Source organism: Podarcis gaigeae (genome assembly GCF_964106915.1).
Source record: "Podarcis gaigeae genome assembly, chromosome: 3".
NCBI lineage: Eukaryota > Metazoa > Chordata > Lepidosauria > Squamata > Lacertidae > Podarcis > Podarcis gaigeae.
The window spans coordinates 28,909,424-28,930,536 of record NC_139680.1 but is presented as its reverse complement, the minus strand read 5'-3'; the positions used below and the strand labels follow the sequence as shown (position 1 = coordinate 28,930,536).

The 21,113-nt window shown below is 42.6% G+C and overlaps 1 protein-coding gene and 1 long non-coding RNA gene across 2 annotated transcripts; one reads left to right on the top strand and one right to left on the bottom strand.

The window, feature by feature from the left end:
- The first annotated feature begins 2,578 nt into the window (after positions 1 to 2,578).
- YWHAQ (tyrosine 3-monooxygenase/tryptophan 5-monooxygenase activation protein theta) lies at positions 2,579 to 17,178 on the top strand. The gene is made up of 6 exons (XM_083730844.1): positions 2,579 to 2,921; positions 4,223 to 4,610; positions 14,373 to 14,496; positions 14,643 to 14,806; positions 15,616 to 15,711; positions 16,104 to 17,178. Exons 2-6 carry the CDS (start codon positions 4,317 to 4,319, stop codon positions 16,161 to 16,163), a joined length of 738 nt encoding a protein of 245 aa, XP_083586970.1. The 5' UTR covers positions 2,579 to 2,921; positions 4,223 to 4,316; the 3' UTR covers positions 16,164 to 17,178.
- LOC310840807 lies at positions 16,849 to 18,509 on the bottom strand. Its single transcript, XR_014562158.1, has 2 exons — positions 18,030 to 18,509; positions 16,849 to 17,973 (listed from the first exon to the last, which is right to left on the bottom strand). It is a non-coding gene; the product is annotated as an uncharacterized lncRNA (long non-coding RNA).
- Between the last annotated feature and the right edge of the window lie 2,604 nt (positions 18,510 to 21,113).

The following is a 21,113-nucleotide window of genomic DNA, read 5'->3' as shown; positions in this document are numbered from 1 at the left end:
AGTTAAGAGTTTCTTTTTGAAATGTGGCAAAATGCCTAATATTTTCTATTTTAAGCAATCTATATATAATACAGTGACTCCCAAGGACATTTGGTGATTGTGAATGAACAGCTGGCCAAAAAAACTTCAAAACACCATCCATATATAATATTCTCCCCCTTTTTTTACAATACCAAGTTCAGTGATAGTATTAACTCCTTACTGTTGAGAGTGTTTCCCAGACCAGGCTGTGTACACACTGTAACTTTAAAGAACAGTTGAAGCACATTCCCCCCACCTCAAAGAATTCTGGGCACTGTAGTTCGTTAAGTGTTGCTGGCAATTGTAACTCTGTAGGGGACGCAGGTGGCGCTGTGGGTTAAAGCCTCAGCGCCTAGGACTTGCCGATCGAAAGGTCGGCGGTTCGAATCCCTGCGGCGGGGTGCGCTCCCGCTGCTCGGTCCCAGCGCCTGCCAACCTAGCAGTTCGAAAGCACCTCTGGGTACAAGTAGATAAATAGGGACCGCTTACTGGCGGGAAGGTAAACAGCGTTTCCGTGTGCTGCGCTGGCTCGCCAGATGCAGCTTTGTCACGCTGGCCACGTGACCCGGAAGTGTCTCCGGACAGCGCTGGCCCCTGGCCTCTTGAGTGAGATGGGCGCACAACCCCAGAGTCTGTCAAGACTGGCCCGTACGGGCAGGGGTACCTTTACCTTTACCTTTTACCTAGGGGGTAAACTACAGTGCCCAGAATTCTTTGAGGGAAAGATTGTGCTTTTGATGAGCTTTCAAGTTACGGTGTGTACACAGCCCAAGAAACACACCATTTACTAGGGCACTATTTAGGAAAGGAAAGTGCTAACAGTTCCCGTAAAGAAATGCCCTGGATTCAGGAATGACCTACACTGCAACCTAGTTTATTTACTCTGGTTGCCCCCAAAAGCAGCAGTAGTTCCAAAATGCTTTAATAAACCCAAGCATCTTTGAGATGCTGCTTTGTCACAGAGGGATATAGTTTGATGTTGTGTGCCCTGTCATCTTACTGTACTGTAACTGGATGCTGAGTTACACCATTATCCTCTGCTCTGTTGTGGTCATGGCGAGAGATTCTTGGGGGGAAGCACTTTAAAATACTCCCCTTCATTGAAATCAATGGGACAAAAATTGCTTACATCAAGTTTGGGACTATTTAGAAGTTGCAGTTACAAATGGTCGCATTTGGAGGCCAAGTTTGACAGATGGATGGAGCCACCCACCTGAAGTCACAATTATGTCATATTTTTTTGTTGTTGTTGCCCATAGAGATCCTAAGAAGCCCAACACAAAAGTGCCCAACACATTTTCACAGGACTTTGTGGGCTCTGCCACAAGACTTCCATTGGCTCAGCCAGGCTTTTCCCTGCTCCACACCTGATGTCGTGTGGTGGCTTGGCTGAAATGGCCTGACGGCCTAATTAGGTCTGTGAGCTGGAACATTCCCTACCCACAGTCTACAATGACTGGTGATGGCTCTCCAGGGTATCAGACAGGGGTCTCTCCCATAGCTACTAGCTATGATAGCTATGCCCTAGCCCCATTTTTTGAGGCAGGATCCTTCTCAATACCAGCAGCTGGAAATCTTACATAGGGGAGAATGCTCTTGCGCTCAAGGTCCTGCTTGTGAGTTCCCCGCAGGCACCTGGTTGGGTGCTGTGAGAACAGCATGCTGGACTAGATGGGCCATTGGCCTGACCCCACAGCACTCTTCTTGCATGCAAGGCACATGCTCCACCCATGAGCTATGGGTTTTCTCGTGGGCAAGTGCATTGCCTGACAGGATGCTTCTGAAGGAGCATCTTCCAAGTGCCCATTTTTTAAAAATCGCCACGGATAATTTTGCTCTGGGGTTGACAGTCCCTGCCACGTGGCCTGGATCATGAGTTCTTCAGCTTGCTGTGTGGAACCTCCCAACCGATTTCACTTACAACCTGATCTCAGGAAGGAGAGGCAGACGTCCAAGCAGGCCTAAACGGGGCTTTCCTCCTCCAACAGCATCCTTTTTATTTTACAATTGCCATGGCCGTCGGACGTTTGCATGGCAGCGACGGTGCTGGAGAAGGAGGTTGGTGGTCGGCGGAACCAGTAGCACGTCCCGCTCTGCACCACCGAAGCGCCTCTGCAGCCCTTATATCACAGGCTCGTACTGCAAACCCCATGATACCCCGACCTTCTCCTTTCCTGCGATTGCAGCAGGACCAGAAACCCGCAGCCTTGCTCTGCCCTTTCCCGCCACTCTTTCCCTCCGCAGCAGCACGAGACGCCTTCGCCTCGCTTCCCCACCGTCTCGTGCCTCGCCCAGCCCAGGGAAGGAGCGAAGAACGCGCGTGAGAGAGAGAGAAAAGGGATAGGCGGAGAAAGGGCGGGGAAGGGAAGGAAAGGAGAGGTGGTGGTGGGGCGGCCTTGTAGCAGCATCGCCATGGCGACAGTGACGTCAGCCCACCCTGGACCTAATTGGAGGAAACCCCGTGGCCCCAGCTGCAGAAGCAGCCGTGCACGGGCCAACCGAACTTGCGCGCCCTCCTCCCTCCCAGCCGCCCGCGACTTTTCTGCTCACCTTCGCGGCGGCGCGCAGGAGGGCGATTGGCCGCGCCGTGCTCAGGGGCGGGGCACGGGCTCGGGCAGCGCGCGCCGATTGGCTGAGCTGCAGGCGAGCGCGGGCCTAGCAGCGGGAGAGGTTCGCTTTGTGCCAACGCCCTTTTAGCAGCAGCAGCGGCGGGAGCAGCAGCAGCAGTGCTGGTTCTGTGGCTGGAGACGGGAGCGGTTTTCTCTCGCTCTTTCTCTCTCCCCCCCTCCCTCCTCCTCCTCCTCCTCCTCCCCACCTTCTTGATCCAGCCCCGGAGCGGAGCGAGCGCAGTCGACCCAGCAGGCGCCCGCCGGCCCGGCCTAGCGCCTCAGCGGACCCAGGTGAGAGGGCGACGGCGGCGGCCTTGGCGGCGAGGCGAGGCGCGCTTCTCCCTTCCCTCCCTCCCTCCCTGGCTGCGCGCCTTCCCTTGCCTAATCCTTGCCGCGTCGTCCATTTTGTGGAGGCGGCGCGGAGCTCCCGGAGTCGTCGTCGTCCCCTCCGCCGCCTCCGCCTCCGCCATTTCGTACCGGCCCTGCAGAGCCAGCCCCGGCATTTCCTGAGGGACGGCGGGAAAGGAGACGGGCGGGATCGCGGCTGAGGGCAGGGCAGGCGAGGCTGGGTGGCTGCCACCCGCGCCTCACTCGCTCCCTCCTCCGCCTGCGGGGACAAAGGCAGCGCGGAGCCGCCGCCGCCGCCTTTTCCCTTTGCCTCCGTGGGAGGGGGAAGGGGGGGAATCGGTCGTTCTCTCGCTTCTCTCCCCCCCCCCACATTACCTTTTATCGGCCACCTTTTATCTCCCCCTCTCCACCAAAAGGTTCGACACTCCTTTCTCCTTCCTTTTTGTTTTTTTGCACATCATCGTCCTCCAACGCCAAGCGAATCGCCCCGGGCTTCTCCGCCTCTGCACTCTTCTCTTCCATCTTCCTTCCCACCCCAGTCCCGCCTGCCAGGCATTACTTAGCGATCTGCCCCTGAGAAGAGTTGCTCGCCCTCTTCTTCTCCCCCTGCACCTTGTGCCTTTTCTCTCTCTGCTCTTTTTTTCCTCCTCCCGCCATTCACAAGTCCAAGTTGTAGGTCACCTATAGCGCCACTTCCATTCTCCTCTTCTTAGCCTGCTTTCCTACAAACACTGCTTGGGGTTTGTGGGTGGGTGGTTTTAGAACGTAACGTTTGGATTCTCTCCCCCCCCCCCTTAACAGGAATCTTTTTTGTCTCTCGGGTCTTTAAAAAAGCACACACCAGTCTCTACTGCCCAACTCCAGCATCACACACCTTGGATCTGTATGCTACACTATTCCTGACCGCCATTTCCAAAGGCCTGGCATCTCCTGTCCACAAGGTGCTGGAAATCTCTTAGGTAGGAAGGGCCTAATCACCTGTTCTGGACATTAGTGCTTCTTCCATTTGTGTTATCTCGACAGGCCCTGTTAGTGTTCCCTGGTTGACAGAAATGGTACATCTTTTTGTCAGCTTGGTTTGAATTGAGGCTTTTAGTGACTGTTTCTCAATGGCCTTTGTTTAAGTTGCTCTGTCTCTTGTGGTTTGGATTTCCTAAATCTATAGGAGCTTTTTGTATGGCTGGTAACTCTATTCCTTAGGAATACTGTACAGGTTTCAGAATATTCGTCTCTTCCTCTTCCAGGTTTTGAGGTGCCTTCTGACTTTGTGAAAGGCCCTGCTGTTCCTTTCCCCCTACTAAATCAGTTGCCTTGCTGCTTATACCATTGCTGGCCAACATGGAAAAGACCGAGATGATTCAAAAAGCCAAGCTGGCTGAGCAGGCAGAGCGTTATGATGATATGGCTACCTGCATGAAGGCAGTTACAGAGCAAGGTGCTGAATTATCCAATGAAGAACGCAATCTTCTCTCTGTGGCGTACAAGAATGTGGTTGGGGGAAGACGCTCTGCTTGGCGAGTGATCTCTAGCATTGAGCAGAAAACTGACGGAAATGACAAGAAGATGCAGCTTGTCAAGGACTACCGAGAGAAAGTGGAGTCTGAACTTAAGTCCATCTGCACTACAGTTCTGGTGAGTTTGTTAAGCATACTTCACCTTATTATTTATAGCTGACTTACTGAGTTGAAGCCTGAGGCCTAGGAGTGGGATGAATTGCATTATATGAGATGTAGATTTAAAATGTAAGATGTTGAATTTAAAGATAATATTTTGCCATACCTTGCCAGGAACAGTGAATGTAGGTAAACAAATGTTGACTAAAGTGAATTTACTGCAAAAGTGGGTTTCCACTGACAGTTACTTGGAAAATGTGAGAATGAGGATTGAACTGTAAAAGCTGTTTTATCTGTAATCAGTAGCAATGCAATCTCATAATGCCTTGTATTAAAAAGTCAATATTTGATGAACTAAATAAGCTGAAAAAGCTACATATAGGTTCCTCTGGGGTCATATCTATTGCTTTGTTCGTTGAAATATAGAAGCTAGTATATGCTAAATCCTAAATTCATTGATTAGAAGATATTAATGGAACATAGTTGGAATAAATCTTTACTTCTAATAGTTTCACTTGCATTGCTCTTGCCTGTTTCTTATTTCTATGGGTTCTGGCAGTAGTTTCATATTACCTACTGCAAGTGATGGAGAGCTAGCACGAGGCTATGAGGAAGAAAACACAGGTTGTCTGTTTCATAAATATGTCCAAAGCAACAGGCAATACTCTTTAGGCGTTCATATTTGGTCTTGGATTCTTTAAGTAGCTATTTTGTTTTTAACAAATCATGGTAAGTTGACATGCCAAATCTAGAGTACGGTTTTTAATTGACCCACCAGAGTCTTCTGTGTTGCTGATAACTGTAGTAGTAATACTTGCTTTCTCTAAACTCATATTTTTGTTGTTACAAATCTGCAGTCATTTGATACATTTATTTAAAGTAATTTTTATACCTATATCTGCAGGTAGGCTAGGATAATTAGAATTCATTTGAAGTTTTTCTCCATTTACTTTATGCCACTTAAATTTTTATTTGGATTGGGTTAAGGAGGTTGGCAACCAGTGAAGAACAAATGTCCTCTGGTGCTTTGTTTCTGTCTGCAAAAAAAGTGTTTCTTTGATCATTAGGGCATCATCTCAGCTCCTAGTGCATATTTATTTTGTAGGAAACATTGTACATGCTTGCTTCTGACATTTAATTCCTTGTACCAAAGGGGGCCTTTTTGAGTCTAAAATAAAAGACAGCATTGTATACTATGCAGCAAAGCACTTTTGAAGTTATGGGGAGTTTAAAAATGTGGGTCTGTTCAATGAAAAGTAAAAAATCTCATTAGGCAAGCCCAGGCCCTTGGGTGTGTCTAAAGTAGCTCTTTGGATCCTAGCCACTGTCCTTAGTCATCTCTATTGCATACCAGCAGTACAGAAATGCTTTTTGATTTCAAGCTTTCTGGTCGAATATATGGCTATTTGGGGTGGGGTTCTAATCTTTTTTAAAAAACCCACCCCGCTATTTTAACACAATTATTTTGCTACGAATGTAGACATTTATATTGGTGTTTCCTTTTGAACCCTGTGCATCCTATCCCATGTAAAATTGTTATACTTGAATTGTCAATATTTTCCTAAATATGTAGTAGTGCAGGAAGTATTCTAAATTTTGTTGGCCCGAGGTCTAGCTCTACTCTAAACTTCTCTTGAGCAGTGAACTGTTGGAAAGCTGTATAAACTAATGATATGTAACAAATAAATTTTGACAAATTGGTTGATACTTGAAAACACAAGAAAAATCAGTAAGCAGTCATTTGTTACACATCTTAGAATTGAAGAGTGAAACTGATTATAATGGAACAGATTGTGTGTCAATAGGACTTGCTGATCGGAAGGTCAGCAGTTCGAATCCCCGCAACGGGGTGAGCTCCTGTTCCTTGGTCCCTGCTCCTGCCAACCTAGCAGTTCGAAAGCACGTCAAAGTGCAAGTAGATAAATAGGTACCGCTCCGGCGGAAAGGTAAACAGCATTTCTGTGCGCTGCTCTGGTTTTGCCAGAAGCGGCTTAGTCATGCTGGTCACATGACCTGGAAGCTGTACGCCAGTTCCCTCGGCCAGCAAAGCAAGATGAGCACCACAACCCCAGAGTTGTCCATGACTGGACCCTTTACCTTTAACAGTTCATTAAATGCTTAGTCATGTTTAGGGACCTTCAAAAACTAGTTTAATACTGCCTTCAGTTTGCTAACTATATAGTTGTTGCTAGATTCATAAAAATGTATATATGTTTACCCAGAGGTAGACAGAAAGCATGCTAAGTCATTGTTCAGTCAGCATAGTGGAAGCAAAGGACTTTCCCTAGTGAGAAACTGAACATACTTTAAGCAGTTACGGTGACTCATGCCCATTAAATGCTGTGTTAAAACTAATTACGCAGGTGTTTGTAGGCACAGTTGCACTTTCCGACGTTACTGGACATGCTTAGTTGGTCCTTTGATCACCATGACGTGGTGGGGAACTTAAGGCCTCAGGCCTGAATGTGGTACCCCAGGACTCATATTTGACCGTGGGAGCCCCCACCCCTTGGTCCAGGCCACACTCATCACTCTTTCTCTGTCTCTTCCTTGAGTACTTTTCTCTGGCTGGAGTGTGTCATTGAATTAATAATGTCTTGCTTGTCTTAATGAAGGCTGGGAGAGGTGTATGTCTATCTAAAACTTTTAACTGACTGGTGTGTAGCTTACTGTACAAAGTGGCCCCACCCACCCCTGACATGTGGCCCTTAGAAGCTTCCCTATGAGGAAATGTGACCCTTTTGCTGAAAAGGGTTCTTTGCCCCTGCCCCTGTTCTGAAAACTAAAGTTTAGTGCAAGGACATCTTTCCTGGGAGCCTTCTGCTCACGTGCATTTTTCCTCTCTGAGCTTTTAGATAAGGCTGCTTGTGGCAGACTATCTTAAAACATTTTTCCAAGCAAGCACGATGATAGGAAAGTACTCCATTTGCAGAAGTGAACTGTGTATATGCCCCTGTTTCATGACTAGTAGCTGCAGACTGCAGTCCTCAGTTGGGCATGTACTGTGGAATTTAGGCAGGTAAGTAGAAATGGTCTGTTAAAGAGTAGACAGGAAAAGGGAAGCAGACAGCTGCTTCATATTTTAGCTAGGTGAATTTTACAAAGTTAAGAAGATACTATGTCTTGGTAACTAAGGGAATTCATTCCAACCAAGGTTGGGCACTTTTAAGTGATTATTGTGAGAGAATTGAGCATGCCCGTAGGTGAAATCTGTGCAGCTTAAAATGTTCTGCTTTATATTTCATATTTAACAATCACATTTTGTTGATCATATCTATTCAATAGTTTTGCTAGTCTTCTACATTCTGTGCTGAAATGTCAATAGCAAAACATATTGACAATCTACCAGAAAACCAGAGATTCCAAACAAAGTCTTATTGGTGGGAAAATTGAGTTCATATATTTTGCAGAATAACATGCTGTCAGTTTCCATTCAAATGAGCAATGCTAAAAAGGGTAGCCACACTTGTGAATGGCTTGGATTCTTCTATCTTTTTTTACATAAAATCTGGGTACAGTGGAACCTCTAGTTATGTACGGTCCTCCTTATGAACGCTTCGGGTAACAAGCTCCATTAACCCAGCAGTAGATGCTCCTTGTTGCAAACTTTGCTCTGGGATGCAAGCGGAAGTCGTGCAGCAGTGGGAGGCCCCATCAGCGAAAGTGTGCCTCATGTTAAGAACAGTTTCAGGTTAAGAATGGACCTCCGGAATGAATTTAGTTCATAACTGGAGGTACCACTGTACTTGAATATCATAAGCTTTTTAAGTCAGGTTCCGCAATGCATTCAACAAGCAGGAATGCCTAGTATCTATGTACCATTTTCAGATGTCGGAGACTAATGTAGTAACAGTTATTTTAATTGAATTAGGATGTTTGTGGAATAAAATGATGTTCCCAGGCCTGTTGGTTAAAACTGAACACTGATAAATTATATTTCTGAGAATCAGTGAGGGCTTAAATATACCAGTGCTTTTTAATTTTTAATATGGTTACTTCATGAAGAAACCTTCATGAAGTCTCACCTTTTCACTGTTGTAGCAGTCCTTATGATGTCATACAACAACATAAAACAACAGAATAAATGATTACTGAATAAACCAATTTAATATTTGTGTATGTTCATCTCCTCATAACATGAATTCTCTAGGTGATACACAACAATTTTAAGTATGCAGAAATATAGTTTAATATAATAAAACACACAAGTATAGCAGGTAGAAACAGCTTAAAACAAGGGATCAGTATTGGGCCATTGCTACTAATGTATTGTTAGAGTCGGTTAAAAATAGTTTAGAAATAAATCTATGCAGTGTGCGCACAGAGGTTCTGATTAGGAAAGGAATTTTGATGTAAGCTAGTATTGTAATGAACTGAAATGCTATGACAGATTTAAACAGCCTTATGCTAACCATTTTGTGATAAGTGGAAAAGGGAGAGAATGCCTTGCTGATTTTACTAAATAAAATTAGTTTTGTCTCGTGACCTTCAACAGCTATTTGGAGGTTTAAGCCTTGGTGCATGAGTAGAACACTGCATGTGCCCCTTAAGACCATTGCCATTATTGATAGGGTGGCTATCTCCTTTTTAAAAACAACAACACCTGTATTAGTGTCCTAGTTAGAGCTTGGTGTTACAGTTTAGTAATTAAGAAATGATCAATTTGCATGCGTTAGTAGAAGGCACAAATCACTCCCTGGTAACAGAGAAGACTGTCAACCACTGGATAGATTACCACTGAGACTGAATGCAGGATCGTAACATACTTCAGTACTTGTTTTTTACTTACCATCCGAATCAAGAAGCTTAGTGCTAAGAACCAGAGTACAATTCTGAATGCCAAAAGCATTAAAGTGCAACACACTATTATTTCTTATCCAACCTCTCCAAAGTGTTTTTGTGGATTTCTGTAGTGGGGACCTATTAGTTCATTAAACAAATGCGTAAAAGATGTATTTAAACACTGCTACATCAGAAAACATAGCAAAGTAGTTTACAACATTAAAAAGGTGGAAACCATACAATGAAAGCATTAAAACATATCTCACAATATCTTTCAACATGATAATAATTTATTATATAGGGTTGCATGTAGACATGCTGAGGTCAGAAGTATCCAACAAGTTGGGAGTAGCAGTAAGTAATTGGATTGTGGGGGGGGGGGAATACTTCAAAATTCACTTGAAATATAATTGTTTTAACAATTTTGAAATATATAGTATGGCAGTAGGATCATGTGTGCGTCAGATCCACAGGTGAGCCAAAAATGCCGCAGAATGCAGTAACAGGGGCAGAATTTGCCTTCTTTCAAACAAAAGTAGTTTCTAGTTCTTACGGCTGAATATATGTTTAAGATATGATTGCTGAAATTTCAGGTGCCGTAGAAATTACTTGATAAATCCCACACCAGCCATCATAACAAGTGATCTTGTTCCTTGCTTAAACAATTGGCCAAGTGCAGAATATTAAGTTGTGTTCAGAGTGCACATGTGGCCCTGATTAGTTAAACTTAAGGTGTGTTCCTAAGCATATTTGCTTGGAAACAAGTTCCATTTAAATGGACTTCTTTTCAAGTGAGAGTATTTGAGATTCAGTTTCGTATCTCTACTGCTGGAGCACTTAATGTTTGAGGTTGGTTCAGTTTCGCAAGCTGATTCATCTTTGCAATCTGATTCATCAGGGGCTTGAGAGTTTCTCACAGGGATGATTCATGTCATGTGTTTTTGGAGCAATTAAATATGTGCTGGTACTAATTTAGTATATTCTAGCTTACAGTAGAGAAGGGAGTTGACTATGCACACCTCTCACAGTACGGTATTAGTATTTTATTTTTATTATTAAGTTTGTATACCATTTATCAGATCACAGGGCGGTTCACAACATAAAAATACAAAACGAAAGCACAAAAGACATAATAAAGCAAAACCAAACCCCCAACAAGGACATTCTATGGCCTCTTAATGTCAGTCAACCGAAAATGTATGCTTATAGAGAAACATTTTTGCAACAGAGAGCCACTGTAGAAAAGGCCCATTCTTGAGTTGCCACATGCTTCAGCTGAAATAAACTTTGCTACTTGTTGAGGATTCAAAGAGAAAGTGAGGAGTAGATTAGATCAGGAAGTATGTTACAATAAACCATAGTCCATAAAATTGACTAATTGATTTTACATGCAAAAAAGAGTTGACCCTAGCTATTAATTGCTACTATAGGCTTACTGTACTTGAGGTTAACATTTGGCATTTTCCAGACTAGCTGTCTTTACCATCTCCTGCTCACATTTAGTCCTTGTTACCTGTCTGTGTCATGTATGTTTGATTAACCAACACTTTCTGCACAAAAGTGTTAGATATTGCATCTGGTTAGACAACAACGAGACATTGATTATAAATCAGAGGGGAAGTATGGAATTGGAATAACTATGCATATATCTTCTGTGGATGTACCTCCATCACCCAAAGCTGGAGCAAACATTTGGTATAGACTGAGTTGTCACTTCCCTTTCAGATTGAAGGGCTGAGTAGACTATTAGGCAGTGTAGGCCAGTCTGAACTCTTAACCCGTCTCCAGGTAGGGCTGGGAGAAACTCTTGTCTGAAACCCCAGAGAGCTGTTGACAGTGTAGACAATACTGAGTGTAAATTACATTTCCCATAATATTTTTTTAACGAGAAGGGCAATAGCTCAGTGGCAGAGTGTCTGCTGTGTATGCAGTAGGCCCAGGTTCAATTCTTGGCATCTCCATGTTGGGCTGGGAAAGACTTCTGCCTGAAATCCTGGTGGCTGCCAGTCAGTTTAGACAATGCCGAGCTAGATGGACCCAATGATCTGACTTGGTATAATGCAATTTCCTTTGTTCCTATGAAATGTGTTATTACAGGATATACAGTATTAAATGGCATCTTCATCATTTAAAAACAAAATGAGTTGAAAAACCACCCGCATTTCATTAGGTGACTTGAGGTGATAACCAGGGAGCACGGTCTTTAGCAGAAAGGCACTATTAGTCATTTTGCAAGTGCATAAATTTGACTAAAAGTTATAATTGCTAAAATGACAATTATAGTAGCTCTGCATGTAGAACTTAGGTCTAACCTCTTTGCAAAAAGCCCCATCCATGTTGGTACAGCTGGGCTAAAATGGTAGTCTGTAGGCTATACTGAGTGAGACTCCTTCCTCTTTTGCCTGAACAAATGGTTTATGCTATATTATTATCAGACAACATCTTGCTGTGTGCTTTCTTTCTTTAGTCAAACCATTCGGATAAAGTAGTGAAGAATACATTCTGAAAGAAAGATATGGTGTGTCTTTAATTCTAATAAATATATGAACTGTAGAACAGAAGATTTATTAACAGTAGATTGCATTTAATGATACTGGTACTATATATTTGCATAGAAAAGCAGGCATTGAATGCAAACAATATTTTCAAAACTTTAATCTAAACATCAACGGGAAAGATGACTGTATTGAGAAATAAAATTGCTCTCTACTTTCTGAAGCTTAAAGCATCTTTATGCAGCTCTTCAGAAACGCAGAGCAGCTTAAGAGTCCTAAGACATTACCTGTTCTTAATTTTACTTTCTAAAAGGCATGAGACAAAATGAAGAGACAGGGAGGGAGGAAAGCAAACTCAAGCCCCCTAGTTCTTTGTTCTTCCAGCTGGAATGGAAGCAGTTTGTGGAGGGGAGGAGTTAAAAGTTACTAGTCTCAACAGAGCTGATAACAGTGTCTGCTTCCATTCTCCCTCTGCTGTAGCATGATAATACTAGCCTCTTGGCAGTTAACAGTGGAACTTAATGACGTTTTAGAGCAATTCCATTTAAGAGGGGAGAGTTTATTCCCTGCTTTTGTCTGATTCCTTGAAAGCTTTGATACATATTCAGAATCAAAACATTTTGTGCATAGGGTGTGAGTCATTTAATAATGAGTCCTGTCAGCCCTGTACAAGGACTTCTGCTCTCCTCCCCTGTGCATCCCTGAAATTAACTCTGTGTGTGTGTCAGGAGCATCCCTAGAACAGCATGGGGGGGGGGGGCAAGAGAAGCAAGGATTGCTCATCTGGTAAGCTGAAATGCTTGTGCTGATCAGAAGAGTGCAACACTGAATTTCTCTCTTAGTGGCAAATTAAGCATGGTATGAAAATACCATGTTGCTAGCAAATGTTTGACATTGGTGTCCTGTAGGGAAAATAGGTCTTCTATTTCAAGTCTCTAGACTCTAGGACTATCTTGCTGGTCACACTTCTGGCTGGTAAAAATATAAGTGTGTTCTTTCAAGTTAGTTTCAGAATATGTCTCTCCCTCAAGTTCTTTTAACTTGCCTAGGTGTGGCTAGTTCTGACCATGCTGCTTCGTTACCCAGCATGTTGATTAGCCTAAAAATTGGCTGTCCAATGACAGAAGTCTAATACCAAAGAAGGTTCACAAACTTTAGTAGCTGTGGAGGATGTTAACCAGAACTTTAGCATGACTGTTTAAGACTTTCTCTTGTAGACATACAAGGCTAATAGCCAAAGGTTCCAATTGGCTATTCTTTCTCATAATTGGATATGGTGTGCATACAGTTGGACTGTGGGTGACTTGTCAGGGCTTCAGACATCAACTTACTATTTACTGATCAAAAGCAGAAGTGACTTTAAATCTGCTAAAACAGCTGAAGTAGATTATTCTCCACTGTGAGGAAATAGAAAGCAGCTTAGTGGGGGGCGGGGGCGGGGAGAGAGCGTCTGTGATGTATCATAGTGGTCCTTTATGTAGGGGTGGCTTTAGCTAAAGTTTATGCTTCAGCTATAATTTAAATGCATATTGTTGGCAAAAAATAGTTAATTGAATCTGTACATTCCAATTCAAAAAACCCTCATTAAACAGATCTGTGACTAAATGAGCACAATTTTTTTAGCATTGCACATAAAGCAATAATTTCTATTTGAAAAATAAACCATTTGAACATTGAACTATTTGAACCATATTGAATGGCTTGTGCAGTAAGACAATTGGCTGAAGCTGCTAAATACTTAAAAAGTAATCGTGGAGTGTCTGGATAGAATCATTACTTTGGGCAACTGTCACAGGTAGATCTCCTGGTATAAGACAATCAAATGAACTGTGGCTGTGTTGGTGGCAGTGGTTTGCTGCAAAGGTGATGGGTGTAGCTTTTATATTCAGCGCAGCACTTAGTGTGCTTTAAAAAGCTATTGCTTCAATTTTTAATGCAACACTTGGGTATTTATTTTGAGAAGGAATTAATCAAAAGTGGAAACAGTGGAAAAATAACTAGGAATAGTTCTACGCCCCCCCCCCAAAAAATCACACTCCCTATACTTTATTTGTAAAACCTGTTTTACTTGCGAGCTGTTGATTATGATTTTTTTCTTTGGTAAGCAGCCTCTTATGTCAGAAAGTGATGTATCTCATAGTGAAAGAATGGGTTAATGGGCATGTGTCCACAATTCCTAAATGTTTGCTTCATACCTGACTCATTTTTTAGTCCAAAAAGTAAATCTAATTTTGGTTACAACACTTCAATCCTTCATTTGTGTTGCCCATCTTGAAAGACAGTCTCAGGGGACAAACAGTGCCACTTCTTAAATTGAAACACCATTTCTCTTGCTACAGGGTCTTTGTCTACTTAGTGCATAATATATCAAAATGGCATTTTAGCAATCATGCATATTGTGTCTGAACACACATCTGTGGTAGTATTTATGGCAAAGAATATTACTTTCCCTTTCCCTTGCTATTGAAATTACTTAAAATTATCTCCCCCTCCTCTTTCGTTAGGAGTTGCTGGACAAGTACTTAATAGCTAATGCAACTAACCCAGAGAGCAAGGTGTTCTATCTGAAGATGAAGGGAGACTACTTTCGATACCTGGCGGAGGTTGCCAGTGGAGATGACAGAAAACGTGAGTACCATGTTAATTTAAGCCTCTGCTTTACAATAAAGGTATATCTAGTCTTATAAATAATAGTTACATGTTTTGTGTGAAGATAATGTTAAGAACCTGCTAGTTTGTCTCATAATCCCTTTTGCCTTGCTTTTTCTTAACAGAAACAATAGAAAATTCACAGGCGGCTTATCAGGAGGCATTTGACATCAGCAAGAAAGAGATGCAACCCACACATCCAATTCGTTTAGGCTTAGCGCTTAACTTTTCCGTATTTTACTATGAGATCCTCAACAACCCAGAGCTGGCTTGCACATTGGCAAAGACAGTAAGTTGACTTTGGGCGTGTGTGGGAAAGTTAGTTTGAATAAGGGAGCAGGACTCCTTAACCACATTTGCTTATCTTCTTGGATACTGAAATTGTATATATGGGTGTGTTCACTTTACCTATTCTTCATTCAGGGGACTGCTAGTATGATCTTGCTTCTACTTCCTCCTTGTGGCATTCTGTCACCTGGTAGAGCATGCAGAATAATTTTAACAGTGAAAGCTATGAACAGGCACATCATTGATGGCTGGTCTTAAAACATTTTTGTTTCAAGAGGCTAATGTTATTGTCTCACAAGGGTTTCATTTCTAAGCCCACTTTGGGAAATAAGCACCTTCAGTCATAGTAGAACATGAGCTGAGTGAACATGATTTGGGTTTGATCTGAAGTGGCATCATTACAGTATTTCCCCACATCAAGGTTAATGCATTATTGTTCTCCAAAGGAAAGCCTACAGCCATGTATACTCCTCTGAAGAGTTGAATGTTTGAACACAACCACAGATGTATAACCCCAAGTTAAATATCAGCCCACAGAAAACCTAAATTGCTGTACATTAAACATGTAGCAGGAAATGTTCACTGAGTACTAACTTCTCTTGCTTCTGAAATGTCTTCCAGAATAGGCTTTGTACAATGACTATGCTGATAACCAAATCTTGTTTATCCTATATCAAAGCAATTTATGTAAAAAAGAAACAGCCTAAACTTCTGAATGAATACCTCATCTGATGGCTTGTTTTAAAAACATATCTACTTTGGGGGGTTATTTTGCCTAAAGTGTAAGAATAATCTGAATGTCTTTCCTAGGCTTTTGATGAAGCCATTGCAGAACTTGATACGCTGAATGAAGACTCGTACAAAGACAGCACTCTCATCATGCAGTTGCTTAGAGACAACCTCACAGTAAGATGTCCCTGGTCTTTCTACAGTCATTGTGCTTAGACTTTGGGTTCCCAAATAGTGTCAGCTAGGTTTTTGGAGTAGTACTCCTGCTGCATTTATTAAAAGGGAGTTGTGAGCTGGGGTTGTGATGGATGTAAAACTGAGAATATCTCACTTCTGATAATACCGCTTGCTTCTAAAAATATTGCTCATTACTAAATTGGAGATTGTACATCTAGGCTTGATAGACTTAACAGATATATTTAGAAATATAATAAGGTGCAAGTAAAACTACTGCTTTTTATGTAGTTTACCAGATGAAGCAAGTCACTGATTTTACTTTTGTGCCAGACTGCTATTGAGAATGGTGTTGCAAGTGAACCATAACTGATTATGGCTGTTCTTCTTTCCAGTTATGGACATCAGACAGCGCAGGAGAAGAATGTGATGCTGCAGAAGGTGCAGAAAACTAAACGGCATATGGAGTGTCATTCCCCTTCTCAAGAAACCTTTTTACACGTCTCATTCCTTATAGCTCCACTTGGATTTCCTATAGCAAAGAGAAGCCATCCATGTGTATGGAAATCAATTTATAGTCTTTTCACACTGCAGCTTTGGGAAAACTCCATTCCTTGATTTGTGTTTTGTCCTGGCCTTCCTGGTGTGCGTTTACTGCTGTAGAAAAGTATTAATACTGGCTTAATTTCCATATAAACATAAGTAACTTCCAAACACTTATGTAGCGGACTAAAGTTTCTGGTATTTAAAAAGAAATCTGAACCAGTTCCTGCAAGCAACTGTGGTGGGTTTTTTTTTTGTTTTTTTTTTGTTTTTTTGGTATTACAGTGATGAAATGAAAATGTAGTTAATGCAGCTAAAGAGTGTTCAACACAGTTCAATTCTCCACATTCCCTTTTTATTCTGCAGGGGTTTCTTGGTGATTTGACTTTCCCGTGCTACTGTGTATTCGTTTCTGTAGGATCTGGGGTGTCTTGGGCCAAATGGGAAGCATGGCAGAGTGGCTTCCTATATGTGTGTACAGCAGGAGCTACTGAGTGTTTTAAATACAGGGATTCTTCTTACTCTTCAGTTGCTGCTGTTCAACTGCTATCCCCTCCCAATAAAATTTCACTTACACTCCTGCCTTTGTAGTTCTGGTATTCACTTGATTATGTACTAGAAGCAGCATGTTACTGCCAGAATACAGGGAGTGCCTTTTTGGCAGACTAAATTGCATGTCATTTCTTAACACTGGAATGGGGATGGGGGGGGGGGAGAGGTCATATGTCCGAGTATAAAACTTTTCCATGCAGATTTGTGCACATGTATGAAGGTGTCAAGTTCGTCCAGTGATTGTTCCTTAGATAGATGGACCACTATTGTGTGTTGCTAATCATTGATTGTAGTCCCAAAAAAGCCTTGTGAAAATGTTAATGCCCTATGTAACAAAATAACATTAAATAAAATTACATTTTATAAACCACTAAACTGTTGGGCTTTGTAACATTTGCATGCAGCTTCGTCTAGGAATAAATCCCATCTAAACTGTTTTACTATGCTGTAACTGAACAGTTTTCAAACCTGTAATGCTTGCATTGTGTGTGTGTGTGTTTGTAGGCGTGTGTGCACTTCTCTGATGCATTGCATGAAGTGAGATGATGTTCTGCATTCCCTAAAGTTTTTAACATATAGCATGCATTCTCTTACATATGTATAGTGCATTGCAATGCTACTGTTACAAGAGGTATTCATACAGGTAAATTGAAGCATTCTGAAAATACTACCTGCTTTGACAGGGGCCTCCTACCTAGAGCCACATTTAATTAGCTTTAGGAATGCTTCAGCATCAGACCAATCACCTGGACCCTAAATGGAAGCATTTCTAAAAGTAGCTTTTAACAGACAAACATACTGTGGCGTAAAACAGGCAGAACTCAGGTCATGGGCAAAATGCTTATCCCAAGACTGTTCCGCATACACTTGCATTTGGTGTGCTGGACCATTTACCACATAGTTTTGCCATGCTGGCTGTGCAACTGATTGGACCTTCTTGTTGCTAGGCACTCAATTTTATTTATTAAGACTGCTAATCAGCCACTTTACAAATACACTCAAAGTGGTGAACATATAAACCTGTAAGAACAAAACTGCATTGAACCAAATATCTGAGTGAGCCAAAGCTCAAACTACAAATACGTATTCCTTTTCTGCTTTTCAAAGCTAAATTGGGAGGACTGGGGGGAAGCTTATTCCATTGAGGGAAAATACCCTGGTTTTCTATGCCTGCTCTTAAACTTCTGGACAATGGTACTCAAAGCTGAGCCTGATCTGAGCACCACAGCTTGCATTGTGAACAATGTAAGAAGCGTTACTCTCCATGTTAATGTGGGGTCAGGTTGTGAAAGGTTCTAAATGCATGCAATACGTACACACGCAAATATCCTGTGTCCTGTATATCATTTGTTTTGGTACCAAAACCTCACTGCAATTCTCTTCAACTTTTGTTACCTATGTTCTTTAACACCCTTTGTCATCTCAATCAGGTGCCAGTATTCTAAAGACAAGTATTTTCAGAAAAGAAATACTTGCAACATTCCCTTTCTTTCCCATATTCTGTCTAGTTGCTTCACTTGGGCTTCCAGTTGAGCAATTTTGCTTTGGTAGGCAGGCTACAAATAATAATAATTTTATTATTTATACCCTGCCTGTCTGGCTGGTTTCCCCAGCCACTCTGGGTGGCTTACAGCATATATAAAAACATGGTAAAACATCAAACATTAAAAACTTCCCAATGCAGGGCTGTGGTCAGATGTTTTCTAAAATTAAGGTAAAGGTAAAGGTACCCCTGCCCGTACGGGCCAGTCTTGACAGACTCTGGGGTTGTGTGCCCATCTCACTCAAGAGGCCAGGGGCCAGCGCTGTCTGGAGACACTTCCGGGTCACGTGGCCAGCGTGACATCGCAGCTCTGGCGAGCCAGAGCCGCACACGGAAATGCCGTTTACCTTCCCGCTGGTAAGCGGTCCCTATTTATCTACTTGCACCCGGAGGTGCTTTCGAACTGCTAGGTTGGCAGGCGCTGGGACCGAGCAGCGGGAGCGCACCCCGCCGCAGGGATTCGAACCGCCGACCTTTCGATCGGCAAGTCCTAGGCGCTGAGGCTTTAACCCACAGCACCACCTGCGTCCCTTTCTAAAATTAGGTAGTTCTTTATCTCGACATCTGTAGGGTGTTTCACAGGGAGGGCACCACTACTGAGAGAAGGCCCTCTGCAGATTAATGGCAGATTAATCACAAAGCGTAGTTCCCATGTTAAAGTATTACAATTGTAGGATTGCCCTAGGAGAGCCACAAATTAATGGAGCTTGGGAATGGTTAAACAAAGGTTTAGAAATGACATGCATGAAATGATAAACTTACTGAGAATCTATTAATTGGTGACTTCACACCTCCATAGTGGGCCGAATGGCTATAGCATATGCTGGAGTCACTAATGTGTGCCGCTGTACACAGGGAAATTGTGCCCCCGCTTTTAAGTGTACACCCTGGTGACTGCTACAGTGTAGAGCAGCATGTGAAGTTTAGCATATTGGTGGAGTCCACATATTTGGTGTCATTGATGATGGCTATGACAACCGTGGGGATGAGGAAGCTTTGTCAAGTTTTGTGGCATAAATACTCCACTACTAAGTGGCATGTATTGTAGAAAATGGGAATAATGATGTGATCCTGTACATGCTTGCTTAATAAAGTAGGTAATACTTGGGGGTTGGCTCCTGTTAACAGTATACACTGAATCTTCTCAGTAGTTAAACAAATGAGTCATTTGCTCATTTTCCGTCACCACTTCCTTTGAATACCTTTGAGCTGTCATTAATGGTGAAGCAAAACTGCTTCCAAAGAAAAGGTTGTTTTTCACTTCACCATCCTCTGTGTAAGGTTTTCCAAATCTTGCCCCTCCAGGACTAGTAACCCAGACCTTACTAGACCACACTTGGATGAGATCCTAGAAGCAGCAGCCTTGACCATGACCTGTGATTAGAATCTTGAGTTTATAAATCTAATTTAGGAGTGCCCTCCTGCCTCACCACATCCTTAAAAAAATTAGATGGCAGCAAGAATGTAAACTTGTGGCAGTTGTGAAGCTGTTATGTCTAAATGGCTAGGAATGTTATGTGGTGATCAAAGTAGAAATCTCTAGAAGTTCCCAATTTATAACGGGAACAGTGAAGTGAACCTCTTTGATCATTCTGTGACAGCCAGCAGGTGGCGCTGTTGATTTTTACCAAAACAGATTCAATGGAAATGCAAGTTTCTGTGCCAAAAGCCAAAGTGGAGAATAACCTTGAGGCCTGTGTTCTAGGTAAAAGGTAAAGGGACCCCTGACCATTAGCTCCAGTCGTGGCCGACTCTGGGGTTGTGGCGCTCATCTCGCTTTATTGGCCGAGGGAGCCAGCGTACAGCTTCCGGGTCATGTGGCCAGCATGACAGCCACTTCTGGCGAACCAGAGCAGCGCATGGAAACGCCGTTTACCTTCCCACCAGAGCAGTACCTGGTACCTATTGACTTGCACTTTGACATGCTTTCAATCTGCTAAGTTGGCAGGAGCAGGGACCGAGCAACGGGAGCTCACCCCGTCACAGGGATTTGAACCACCGACCTTCTGATTGGCAAGTCCTAGGCTCTGTGGTTTAACCCACACCCGCGTCTCGTGTTCTAGGTAGCCCATTCTAATTTAAAGGAAAGGGCAACCACTAGAGCTGAGGATCTAGTGCATTGTTAGTAATGAAGACAAAAAGCTGTTCAAAATGATTACACCAGTTTCACAAGGTGAAGTGTTCAACCTGGAATTTGAGGAACAGTCATAACTCCTGGCTCTTCCGAATGCTGAAATGTATCTATGATTGGGCAGGAGAAGTTATCATTTCTATCAACAGCTATAACTTAGTGACCCTTCCAAGAATAATTGACAACAGGAAAGAGCCGATGACTAATTGGAAGAGCTTCACTACTTTTTTTTGCGAGTTCTGTTAATAATGAAGTGGGAAAAGTTGTGGCATTGTCTATATTTAGAATTAAAAGGGCAGAAAGAACACAGTTCTTAGGAAATTATGCCTCTACCTGGTTACTCCCATCCCCAATATATTTATCACACTCCTTATCTTATTCCTACAGTAACAACTTTATTTGCTTGCTTCCAACCATATGTAATTACTTGCCATTTTATATTAATTCTGGCCTAGTAACTCTTCATGCTATGCATGAAAAGGTCTCTCATACCTTTCTTGCTGAGGAAGGAAATGTAACTTGGGAACATGTGTAAGCAAAATATCCTGTGTGCATAATTTTTCATTTAAGAAGGCATATGGAACAAAAAGCGTGACAGAACAAAAATGTAACAAAGCTGTGGCAACTGAAGCTTTC

Excerpts from the sequence above, each read along its gene's own strand:
- YWHAQ (XM_083730844.1), top strand. The coding sequence starts at position 4,317 with ATGGAAAAGACCGAGATGATTCAAAAAGCCAAGCTGGCTGAGCAGGCA. Across the intron at positions 4,611-14,372 it reads CCATCTGCACTACAGTTCTG|GAGTTGCTGGACAAGTACTT; the intron begins GTGAGTTTGTTA and ends CTCTTTCGTTAG. Across the intron at positions 14,807-15,615 it reads CTTGCACATTGGCAAAGACA|GCTTTTGATGAAGCCATTGC; the intron begins GTAAGTTGACTT and ends TGTCTTTCCTAG.